Here is a 13,488-nt window from a genome sequence, read left to right as displayed (position 1 = left end):
CATTATTTTTTCAAATAGGTTTTCAATGTCTTTGCCTCTTTCTTCCCCTTCTGGCACCCCAATAATACAAATGTTGGGCCTCTTGATGTCCCAGAGACTCCTTACACTATCTTCATATTTCTGGATTCTTTTTTCTCTTTGCTCTTCTGGTTGGGTGCTTTTTGTTTCCTCATGTTCCAAATTGCTGATTTGATTCTCAGCATCCTCTACTCTACTATTGATTCCCTATAAATTAGTCTTCCTTTCAGCTAGTGTAGCCTTCATTTCTGACTGGTTCTTTATTATGTTATTGATGATCTCACTAGTTTCCTTAATAGTCTTACTAAGATCCTTGAGTATCCTTATAACCATTGTTTTGAACTCTATATCTAGTAGCTTTCTTGGCTCCATTTCATTTAGTTCTTTTTCTGGAGATTTCTTCTGTCCTTTCATTTATGACATGTTTCTTTGCCTCCACATTTTGGCTGCTCCCTAGTGTTTGTTTCTATGTATTAGGTAGAGCTGCTATGTCTCCTGGAATTGGTAGAGTAGCTTTGTGTAGTAGGGCCCAGTGGCTCAGTCTCCCCAGCCACCTGAGCTGGGCCTTCTAGGTGCTCTCCTGTGTGGGCTGTGTGTACTGTCCTGTTGTAGTTGAGCCTTGGTTGCTGTTGGCGTCACTGGGAGGAATTGATCCCCAGGCCAATTGGCTGTGAGGACCAGCTGCAACTACAGCCAAAGAGCTGCTGTGCTGGAGATAGCCCTATGGATCAGGATTTACTTCAGCAAAGCTTTGGTGGTGACCGAGTCCACCCCTTGAGTGTGTCACTAGTGGATGTGGTAGGGTTGTAATCCAGTGTGGCTGAGTCTGACCACCAGGTGCACTGTCTCTGGGGCCTCCTGGGAGGTGCAGAGTCAGCCTTTGCCTGTGCCCTGCCCAGGGCCACCCAGCATAAGCTACACAGCAAACCGTAAATGGCTGCTACTTGTGCTGGGCTTGGAGGTGTCCAGGAGAGGCCAAACCATGAACTAATGCAGGCTGCTGCTAGTGCCAGTCCTGAGGCCACTTATTGAGAGGTATGGGGCATGCTGAGGCCAGCTGCTGCTTCTTTGAGAGATTTTTAGGAAAATCCTAAGTCTGAGGCTAGAGAGGCCACTTGCATAGAAAAGCCACCGGAAATGGCTTGGATGAGCTTGAAAGTAGGGAGGAGTCTCTGGAATCACCAGGGAAGGGCAAAAGGTATGAATCAGGTTGCTGGAGATTCAGAGAAGGTGCCTGCCTGCAGGTTCTGTGGGGGGCGGGCTCATCAAAGGAGCAATGGCCTCTTCCAGCCCTTCTGTCTGTAAGAAAGCTGCCCCTACAGTTCTGTGCCTGATTCCAGGCAAGTTAGTTCCTCTCTGAATGCTCCAGGTTCCTTTCAAGCTGCTGCCCAGTACTGGAGCTCAAAGGGAGCACATCTGAGTAAGTCTGTGCTCCGGACTGGGGAACTGCCTGGGACTCCTGCAGCCTCCATGTCTCTCAGCCACAATCCCCACAAGTTTTTATAGCCCAAAGTTGTGGGGACTTCTCTTCCTGGCACTGGAACCTGGGCTGGAGGGTGTGATGTGGGGCTGAGACCCCTTGCTCCTCCAGGAAACCTCCACAGACTGAAATATCCCTTCCAGTTAAACTGCTGCACCTGGGTGTGAGACCATGGCTGCATCTCCACAATCCTTCCCCTATTCTGCCCCATCTTGATGTGCTTCCTACCTGTGTCAATGTGCTTTTCAGTTCCCTAGTTGTAGGACTTCTGTTCAGCTAGATTTCAGGAGGTTCTGAATCATGCTTGTTCCGTATTTTAGTTGCAATTTTGATGTGGTTGTGGGAGCCAGCAGGTACCGCAGTTACCTATGGCGCCATCCTGTCTCTTCAAGAAAAAAGAATTTTAGAAAATGAGAATATTTTAAGGAAATTTGGGGACAACATGAAAAGTAACACTATCCACATCATGTGGATACCAGAGGAGAAGAAAGTGAGCAAGGGAGAGAAAACTTGTTTGAAGAAATAATGACAGAAAACATCTCTACCTGGTGAAGGAAAAAGTCACACAAATTCAGGAAGCACAGAGTCCCAGTCAAGATGAACCTAAAGAGACCCACACCAAGACACATTGTAATTAAAATGGCAAAGGTTAAAGTCAAAGAGAAAATCTTAAAGGCAGCAAGAGAGAAACAGTTACTTACCTATAAGGGAGTTCCTGTAAGGCTGTCAGCTGATTTTTCAACAGAAACACTTTAGGCTAGAAGGCATTTTCATGAAGTATTCAAAGTAATGAAAAACAAGGACCTGAAACCTAGACTACCTTATCCAGCAAGGCTAGCGTTTAAAATGAAGGTGAAATAAAGAGCTTCCCAAACCAAAAACCAAACAAACTACATGAGTTCATTACCACCAAACCAGTATTGCAAGAAATGTTACAGGCCCTTCTTTAAAAGAAGAAAGAAGAAAAACTAGAGAGAGGAATATAGGTATAAAGAATAAAATTAGCAGAGGGATGGGAACATTTGAAAAATGACTGGATGATTTATCTTAAGAAATTATTGTTAATTTTTAGGTGAGATAATGGTATTGTGTCTATGTATTTTTAAAAGTTATTGTCTTTTAGAGATATAAATGGAAAGGGGAATGGATAGGAGTATAAATGAAACAAAAATGACCATGTAGACATAATTGCTTAATCTGAGCAATACTTCTTTTTATGGGTGTTCTACTTGCTCTACTTTTGTACTTTTTTTTCAGAACAAACAGTTTAAAAATCAGATCAGAACTTTTGCTTCTATTTGTAAATTTTAAAAAGACCAGACTTTTCTAACCCTTTACACTTTGTCTTTTAAAAAAGGGTAATGCCAGTAGGAAATCAAATCTGTAATCTCCCACAATGCTATTTATACGCACATTACATCGCTTAAAACTTTTGTACATAAGCGGCTACTTAGCGACATCTGTGAATTTCATGTTGACTTTATGGGTGCAGACCCCAACAGTGGAACCAACAGTAGAGGCAGAGGCCATGGGGAATTCAGATCTGAATGAACATAAGAGATCTTTTATGTCCCCAGAAGGCTGGGAGAATGGCCCAGACTATTTAAAAGTCAAGTAGGCATTTTGCTTACACCAATGGATTGTGTGATCTGTGAATAAGCAGGCACCTTAGAAGCTGGTAGTGAAAAGGCATTACAGCGTAATGAAAATTGGAGTGTAAGCTAATCATAGATTCATATCTCAATTCAACCAATTATTATATGTGATCTTACTATATGTTAGAGAGCCTCGGTTAATCTATACAATCCCCCATATAGTGAGAGACTGTTGGGCATTAAATAAAATATGTGATGTGTGAGAAAGTGTTAACAAAGCAGGTATGGTTGCTTAGTCCTCGTATGTCTTCAAGGGAACCTGGAACCATGATTGAGCACTGGCCAACCTCTGGGAATGTGGTTCTCAGAATGTCTTATGTTAATGGTTGATGATTATGTTTTGTACACCTGGAGCAATGTACCATGCCATATTAGCTTACCAGGATTGCTTTGCATGAGCATCAACATTGATGATTTCATTGTTGGGATCCTGAGTTTCAGTTGCCATGGCTGGTTATGTAGCATGATTTACCTATGTGAACACTTCTCAATAAAAGGCTCAGACCCAGAGATTCAAATAGGCCTTCTTGGGCAGAGACAATCTGCACATGCCCTTCTAGTTTCTTGCTAGAGAGAAAGCATGTCATGGGTGGCCCCAGATGGGGAAATACTCAAAAGCATGTGCCTGATTCATATATTTTTCCTGTTGCTCTTGGCCTGTCTAATTTTGCTCTAATATGCCTTAGCCATGTGTATAACCTGCTATTGAGTATTGTGAGTCCTTTCAGTGAATCAGCAAACTTGATTGCAACCTTCAGACCCACAAACATAAAGTTACTAGTACAATGTCTGACAAATAGTGCACATCGAATACAAGCCAGCTACTTGCATTTAACTTATGCCTGCTAGATGTTAGAGGGGACTAACTTTACTGTACTAGAATATAGGCTGGGAATACAGGACTTTGCTTGCTTTTCTCGGTGATGCCCTTGGAAGAAGGCAAGAATAACGTCTCTTCAGTGGGGGAAGTTAGAGGATATAACTCCAAGGTTCTCCCCTGTCCACCCACCCCTGCCCACTCAGTGAGTCAGTACCATGTAGGGAAAATGAGTAGACATCAGACCTCCAACTGGGACCTTTTGAAAATGCACAGGAGGGAAAATTCTTTTACCATTTTGAAAGGCAACAAAAATAATTAAAAGCCTTGTTGAGAGTTATGAAGACTGGAACACTTAAACTGGTATCATGAAGCCCCAGGTGTGTGTGCTGGAGGCTGCAACCTCACTTTAGGTAGTAGTCATAGGAGGCAGGGTGTTACAAATAGCTATCAGAAGTTTCCGTAACTAAACCAGAACCAAGCACACAGAGACATTTTTTGTCAAGCACTGAACACTACAGAAAGACAATCTTAAATTGTGAGGACTGTATGTGAACATTAAAAAATAAACTTAATTGGGTTGGGACTTTGAGGGCAAATCCAAGAGAAGGAGGAGTCCAGGGTACCCATTTTGCAATTCCTTTCTAGATTTGTGTATATTTATGGTTCCCATCCAAGTGATCAGATCAAAATAAGATACATCAAAAGAGTCATCTGCCTCTAAAATGCAATAATAATCACAATAAAGTAATTTGTTATGTCATGTATTTAATATTTTCAAATTAATTGCCTTGAAGATGGAAAGGACTAATCTTGATAGTGATCGCCAAGTGGATTTTCCCTTTATATAGTATATCTTAAGGAGGCAAGCATAAAATAGTTGGTATAAATTTGCTTCTTCACCGGGGTTTTTTGTTTTTACTGAGCCATCGATTACTCGAGATTCTGTTACGAGTGATTTCATTGAGGCTTATGTTGCAAAAAATGGTTACTTCTCTCTCACTCTCATTATCACTGGCCTTCACATTGCCATAGATTGCATTGTCTCTGGAATCTACCTTACGAAAGGACTTGGAAAAAGGCTTCACTTCACGTGGAAAAGGTATGTTTTGAGCATTTGTATTCTTGACCCCATAAATATCACTGACCAAACACTCAGTAGTAGCTCTGTGGGCAAGGTGTTTTTCCTTATAGTATGGACAAGAGTTGACTAATGGAGACTTAGATAACATGTCTGCCCTTCCTGCAATAACTGCTCTTTTTAGATTATGATGTCTGGGACACTTGGTAAATTTCTTTAAACTGGATGATTTTGGCAGCAATATTTGATTGTGTCGACAGGTTGGATGATGTGGTTTGGTCGGCCCATGTGGATATTGTAGGCTGGCTGGTGAAGGTGGCCTGACTGCCCGATTTGGATAGGATGAATGGTCATGACTGCCTAGCTTATAGGCATAAGCTAGCTTATGTGACTTTTCTAGTCTGTGTTTTTTATATGACTTCCCCAGGTGGGATGACCTGGACACTCTTTTTGGGCTTGATGGCTTGATGAACTTTTCTGTACTAGATGGTATAGATGACTTTTCTGAAACTGAACCGGATGTTCTGGATGATCTTTCTGGACTTGAGGGCTCAGATAACGTTTCTATACCAGATAGCATGGGTTGTTTCTCTGGAATGTATTGATGGGCTGTCTTGTGTTTACTGAGTGACATTTTGGATGACTTGGATGACTTGGCTGCTACATCTTCCTGGACCCTGAAAATATAGAAAATTTGGAGTATGACATTATAAAAGAGTATTATTGCTATTTTTTATTTTTTGGCTCTAGTAGAGAAATTGAACACAGTAAGAATTGGAGTGTGGTGAAAGCCATGACTCAGGTTACAGATAAGAACTGTGCCCAGCCAGGCATGGCTCAGCGGCCGAGCATTGGCCTATGATCCAGGAGATCATGGTTCGATTCCCGGTCAGGGCACGCGCCTGGCTTGCAGGCTCCGTCCCCAGTGGGGGATGTGCAGGATGCAGGAGGCAGTCGATCAATGACTCTCTCTCATCATTGATGTTTCTATCTCTTTCTCCCTCTCCCTTCCTCTCTCTGAAATCAATAAAGATATATATATATAAAAACTCATTGAGTTCATGCTATTTTTTTTTTAGTATTTTACTGTTTCAACTACATTAGATAACTATAGAGTCTACAGCTGTAAATCTACTATTGAGAGAGAATTTCATTTATTCCAGAAATTAAACCTTTTATAAAAAAGTCACAAGTTGATACAGAACTGATATACAAATATCACAACTTGTCACAATAAAAAATAAACCCTTTAGAACAAAGTCTTATTTTACTATTATATTTACAACATCAAGTTATCTATCCATGCATATTTATGTTCACAGTAGTCCTCTAAAACTAAAGGAAAGAAGAATTGGTATATTCTAGTCATCAGTCCTTGGGTTGGGAAATATTGAAGGAATCACTATATTAAGGCTAGCCTGATCCTCCTATATGAAAGGCAGGGACTGAGATCATAAGAACAGTGAATATTTTTTTATTTTAATACATCTTAAAATGGGAGATTATCCAAAATGTTTCATTGTCTTTGGAAAGCAGGTCCAACTTTCTCTCTCTCCCCTTTTTCATTCTCCCTATCTTATTCAGATAGTCATGCCCTATTTTCCTAGACTCGATTTATAATGAAATTAATAGACTGGGGCTCAGCTGAACCCTGAATAGGAGAGCACTTTGGCTAAAGTTGATAATGTACTTGAGAATATTTAAGAGCTGATATAATTTAAGTGTAGGTATCCACCCACAAGGTGTTGGTAGCTCTTTAGAAGTCTAAAGTTAACATTAAGTAACCATCACAACAGTGAAACCTCCACTATACGTACACACACACAAACATACATATACACACACCTTGCATTCTTAATTCAAGGTGTAAAACTTACGGTTTTTCTTTGGGGACATCTTTGCTCAAACAATTATAATGGAGGCAACAAAAAGAGGTACAGATAAACGCTGTGCTCATAACACCAACTACTATAACGAATATGCGTTTTCTGTAATCGTCCATTTCGGTCTGCTCTGATTCAACTTCATTAGCTCCTGTCAAAGAGATTGTATCACCAGAAAATGTGTCAGGTAACCAAGTTTTTCTTCCATTTTGATAGTGGCATGCCACTATAAGTCAAAATCAAATCTCTTCATCAATGAATTTTTAAAAGCATACATGTGCCATTGTCATTTTCTTCCCTCTATTATGTCCCCAGCCACAATCTAGAAGCCAAATCTGGGAGACATCTCTGGCTAATCAGTATAATTATCTGGGTTACCCCTGCATCATGGCTTTCTCACCCCCTTGCTAAGTTTTTGAGTGTGTGTGTATGTCTTCCATGTGTGAATGCACTTGAATGTTAATGTTTGTGTGTCTATGATGGGAAAGAGGATGGGACAAGTGAAACCATTGTTGAAACTTATTATGTGTTAGATATCATGCCAGATTCATTCACATAGTATTGTCTCCTGTCAATATGTCTGTACTCTTTATGCTTCTATGTTGCTTGAATTTTTCACAAAGAATAAAAACCCCTTGAGGAGCCACGGACCTCGCCAAAGCCAAAACCTTGAGTAGCACCTGGCCCACCCAGCCCCATTCAGGTGCAGAGCACTTGCCCACCCTTCCCCCCTTGAGAAGCTGCACAATTGCCTTGCCACCTTGAGGATTGGTATGCCCTGCCTAGACACCTTGAAAAGAGGCCTGCCTGGCCTTTCCGCTGCCTTGACACCGGACACACCAGATGCATGGATCTGCCACCCAATCAAGCCACACCCAATCTGGCACCCATGGATGACTGGCCCCCCCACCCTGACATGGAGTACCTGGAACTGCCACCATGACCCAATGCCCCTAAGTACACAGCTGCAGAATATACATTCTTCTCAAGTGCATATGGGACATTCTCAAAGGTAGACCACATGTTAGGAAACAAACTAAGTCTCTACAAATTCAAGAAGATTGAAATCATATCAAGCATGTTTTCAGATCACAATGGCATGAAAAAAGAGATCAACTACAATAAAAACACCCCAAAACATTCAAACACATTGAGGCTAAACAGCATGTTATTAAACAATGAATGGGTTACCAATGAGATCAAGGAACAAATAAAAAACTTCCTGCAAACAAATGAAAATGAACACACAACAACCCCAAGTCTGTGGGACACAGCAAAAGAAGCCCTGAGAGGGAAATTTATAGCACTATAAGCTTACCTCAAGAAACAAGAAAAATTTCTAATAAACTAACTCCACAACTTAAAGAATTAGAAAGAGAACAGCAAAAAAAGCTCAGAGTAAGTAGAAGAAAGGAAATAATAATCAGAGCAGAAATAAATGACAGAGAATTTAAAAAAAAAATAGGAAAGATCAAGGAAACCAAGAGCTGGTTCTTTGAAATGATAAGATTGATGAACTTTTAGGCAGACTTATCAAGAAACAGAGAGGACCCAAATAAAATCAGAAACAAAAGAAGTGAAATAACAAATGACACCACAGGTATACGAAGGATTGTAAGCAAATACTATAAACAACTATATGCAAACAAGCTGGAAAACCTGAACAAAATGGACAAATTCCTAGAAAAATACAATCTTCCAAAACTCAATCAGGAAGAATCAGAGAACCTGAATAGGCCAATAACAGCTGAAGACATTGAAGCAGTAATTTAAAAAAACACACAAAAACAAACAACCCCCCCCCCCCCCCCACTCTCAGCAAACAAAACACCTAGTCTGGACAGCTTCACAGGGGAGTTTTACTAAACATTCAAAGAAGAATTAACACCTATCCTCCTCAAACTATTTCAAATAATCCAAGAGGAAGGAACACTTACAATCTCTTTTTATGAGGCCAGCATTAGCCTAATTTCAAAACCAGATAAAGACACTACAAAGAAAGAGAATTACAGGCCGATATCCCTGATAAACATAGATGCTGAAATCCTCAACAAAATATTAGCAAGCCAGATCCAGCAATATATTAAAAAGATCATAACACCACGAACAAGTGGTATTTATTCCAGGGATGTAAGACTGGTACAGTGTTTGCAAATCAATTAATGTGATATATCACATAAACAAATTGAAAGACAAAATTACATGATCATATCAATAAATGCAGAAAAAACATTTGATAAAATCCAACACCCATTTTTGATAAAAACTCTCAGCAAAGTGGGAATACAGGGATCATACCTCAACGTAATAAAGGCCGTATACGACAGACCTACAGCCAACATCATACTCAATGGGAAAAAACTAAAACCATTTCCCCTAAGAACGGGAACAAGACAAGGGTGTCCACTTTCACCACTCTTGTTCAAAATAGTGCTGGAAGTCCTAGCCACAGCCATCAGACAGGAAGAAACAATAAAAGGTATCCAAATTGGAAAGGAGGAAGTAAAACTGTCATTATTTGCAGATGACATGATATTGTACTTAGAAAATCCTAAAGACTCCATCAAAAAACTACTAGACTTAATAAATGAATTCAGCAATGTAGCAGGATAAAAAATTAACAACCAAAAATCAATGGCATTTTTATACACCAATAATGAACACTCAGAAAGAGAAACTAAAAATAAAAATAAAATAAAAATCCCATTTACCATTGCAACAAAAAAATTAAAATACTTAGGAATAAACTTAACCAAAGAGGTAAAACACCTGTACTTGGAAAACTCCAGGATGATGAAAAAAGAGATATAAAAGGATATAGACAAGTGGAAGAATATACTATGTTCATGGATTGGTAGAATTAATATCATTAAAATGTCCATATTACCCAAAGCAATCTATAGATTCAATGCAATCCCTATTAAAAAACCAAGAGCATATTTCACAGATCTAGAATACTCCAAAAATTTATATGGAAACAAAAAAGACCCCAAATAGCTGCAGCAATTTTGAGAAAGAACAGAGTTGGAGTGATCACAATACCTGATATCAAACTATACTACAAAGCCATTGTAATCAAAACAATCTGGTACTGGCACAAGAACAGGCATATAGATCAATGGAACAGCACATAGACCCCAGAAATCGATCCAAGCCATTAAACTCAATTGATATTTGACAAAGGAGGCAAGAACATACAATATAATAACGGCAATCTCTTCAATAAATTGTGTTGGGAAAATTGGACAGGTACATGCAAAGAATGAAACTAGAGCACCAACTTACACCATACACAAGAATAAACTCAAAATGGATAAAAGGCTTAAATGTGAGTTGTGAAACCATAAAAATCCTAGAAGAAAAGGTAGGCAGCAAAATCTCAGACATCTCACATAGAATTTTCACTGATACAATGCCTAGGACTAGAGAAACCAAGGAAAAAAATAAAGAAATGGGACTATATCAAACTAAAAAGCTTCTGTACAGCAAAGAAAACCAGCATCAAAGTTTAAAGGGAAGCCGCTGTATGGGAGAACATATTTGCCAATGATACACCTGATAAGGGGTTAGTTTCCAAAATATATAAAGTACTCATACAACTCAACAAAAGGAAGACAAACAATGCAATTAAAAAAATGGGCAGAAGACCTGAATAGACACTTCTCCAAAGAGGACATAGAAATGGCCAATGGACATGAAAAAAGCTCAAAGTCACTAATCATTAGAGAGATGCAAATTAAAACCACAATGAGGTACCACCTCACACCTGTCAGAATGTCTATCATCAATAAATCAACAAATGACTTGCTAGCGAGGGTGTGGAGAAAGGGGACCCTGGTACACTGTTGGTGGGAATGCAGAGTGGTACAGCCACTGTGCAAAACAGTGCGGAGTGTCCTCAAAAAAGTTGAAATGGAACTGCCATTTGATCCAGTGATCCCACTTCTAGGTATATATCTTAAGAAGCCTGAAACACCAATCAGAAAGAATATATGCACCCCTATGTTCATAGCAGCGTTATTTCCAATAGCTAACATATGGAAAACAGTCCAAGTGTCCATCAGTAGATGAATACATAAAATAACTATGGTACATTTACAGAATGGAATACTGTGCAGCTGTCAAGAAGAAGGAGCTCTTACCCTTCGAGACAGCACAGAGGTACCTGCAGAGTATTATGCTAAGTGAAATAAGCTAGGCAGAGAAAGATAAATATCACATGATCTCACTCGAATGTGAAATCTAATGAACAAAATAAACTGACGAACAAAATAGACCCAGAGACTTTGAGGCATGCAACAGACTGACGTATAGCAGAGGGAAAGGGGTGGGGGCATGAAGAGATTAACCAAAGAACATATATGCATATATGCATAACCCATGGACACAGAGAATAGTATGGTGAAAGCCTGGGGAGGGGGTGGGAGGAGGGTGAAGAGGGTCAGTGGGAAGAAAAAGGGGATATATGTAAAACTTTCAACAATAAAGATAAATTAAAAAGAAAATTTTAAAAAATGGGCAGAGGGACCAGCTGGTTTTGCTCAGTGGTTAGAGCGTGAGCTCATAGACTGAAGGGTCTAGGGTTTGATTTTGGTCAAGGGCACATATCTAGGCATGTATCTCTCTCGCATTAATGTTTCATTCTCCTCCCATTTTCACTCTCTCTAAAAAATTAATGGGAAATACATCTTCAGGTATGGATCAACGAAAATAAATAAATAAAGCTGTGGTACATTTAAACAGCAGAATACTATACAGCTGTAAAAAAAAGGATCTCTTACTCTTTGAGACAGCATGGAGGGACCTGGAGAATATTATGCTAAGCGAAATAAGCCAGTCAGAGAAAGACAAATATCATATGATCTCACTTATATGTGGAATCTAATGTACAAAATAAACTGATGAACAAAATAGAGCCAGAGATGTGGAAGTATGGAACAGACTAACGAATATCAGAGGGAAGGATGGGGAAATAGATTAACCAAAGAACTTATATCCATATATGCATATCCCATGGACACAGACAATAGTGTGGTGAAGGCCTGGGGAGGGGGCAGGAGTATGGAGGAAGGGGTCAATGCGGGAAATAAAAGGGGGACATCTGTAAATCTTTCAATAATAATGATAAATTTAAAAACAAGAATAAACACTCTCATATATTATCCTAGAAATTCTTAAAGACCTACTAATGGAAATATCCAAGAAACACCAGATTTCTTAAACACAGCTAGCTTGTCTAATTAGGTACTTGAATGCATAATGTAATCATAACTTCTAGGTATTAAGGTTAGGTTCTTACCTGTAGTAGAAGATCCATCACTTTGGTTTGCATTTAAACAACTATTTGTCCAAATGGACAAAAGTAGGACATAAATAAAAAGGTTCATGTCCAGGGCTTTCTTCAAATGTTTCTTCTACCAAGGAAACTACTGTATTTAATATGCTTCAGCCTGTTTTAGGGCTTTATGACATCATTATCATTGTGTGTCATATTCTGACATCATAATCTCACCATGGGGAAGCATGAGTTGTGTAGGTCAAGTTAACCCCTTGCTGACCGATCATTAGTACACACGTGTATCCGTGTCTGAAAATTGCTGATCGGTCACGAGATAACTTGTGTCTGCACTTACATTAATTTAAGTAATTTTAAACACCTTGTTTAGCAAAGTGGCCAGCCGCATGGGTGACTTCTGGCTTGAAATAGCTGGTCAGCAAGGTTTAAGTGCATTTAATTTTATCTAGGAAGAATGGGCTACCACTAAAGAGTTTCTGGTTAGAGAGTGACATGTTAAGATCTGCATTTTAGAAAAACCACTCTGGCTGTTGTATAGGGAATAGATTGAAGGGACACAAGTGGAAGAAAGTAGTAAGACAATTAGGACCTCGTTACAGTGGTCCAGGTGATAGAAGATGGTAACTTGAAGCAGAGTGGTGGTGGTGAAGATGGAGAAAAATCGACAAACTTAAGAAATATTTTTTAAAAATATGTTTTTATTGATTTCAGAGAGTGGAAAAGAGAGGGAAAGAGAGACAGAAATATCAGTGATGACAAAGAGTCATTGATTGGTTGCTTCCTGCATGCCCTCTACTGGGGATTGAGCCCACAACTGGGGTATGTGCCCTGACTGGGAATCAAACTCCATCTCCTGGTTCATACATAGGTTGATGTTCAACTGCTGAGCCGCACCAGCTGCGCTTGAGAAATATTTTGATGGTGGGTAGAACTAGATGATGGGTAGGCTATGGGGCATGAGGGAAAGAAAGGTAGCAAGGATGATTCATTCATTCAACAAAAAAAGTGCTGAGTGTCTGTTATGTGACACTAGGCACTGAGCATTAAAATAGACATAGTTTCTGCCTTCAAGGAGTGATTAATCTAGTGTGAGAGACAGACATGTAAATAAAGGGAGTGTGGGTGTGTAATGTCATGCAGGCTCTGATGTCACAGTGTATAGTGCCACATGAGCACACAAAAGGAGTATGTATTCAGAGTTGGGACTCCTGTAGGAGATGACCCTTGAGCTGAGGTGGGATTTTAAATTTGTTGTTTA

At 39.6% G+C, this 13,488-nt stretch overlaps 1 protein-coding gene across 1 annotated transcript; it reads right to left on the bottom strand.

Moving 5' to 3' along the window:
- Positions 1-4,869: 4,869 nt before the first annotated feature.
- LOC308551699 (uncharacterized protein CXorf66 homolog) lies at positions 4,870-12,321 on the bottom strand (the record flags this gene model as incomplete). The annotated part of the gene is made up of 3 exons (XM_081126348.1): positions 4,870-5,728; positions 6,929-7,085; positions 12,234-12,321. The coding sequence occupies 3 exons, from the start codon at positions 12,319-12,321 to the stop codon at positions 4,870-4,872; spliced, it is 1,104 nt and encodes a 367-aa protein (XP_080982474.1).
- Between the last annotated feature and the right edge of the window lie 1,167 nt (positions 12,322-13,488).

This window comes from Miniopterus schreibersii (assembly GCF_964146895.1).
Source record: "Miniopterus schreibersii genome assembly, chromosome: X".
NCBI classification, from domain to species: domain Eukaryota; kingdom Metazoa; phylum Chordata; class Mammalia; order Chiroptera; family Miniopteridae; genus Miniopterus; species Miniopterus schreibersii.
This window is presented reverse-complemented; position numbering and strand designations above follow the sequence as displayed.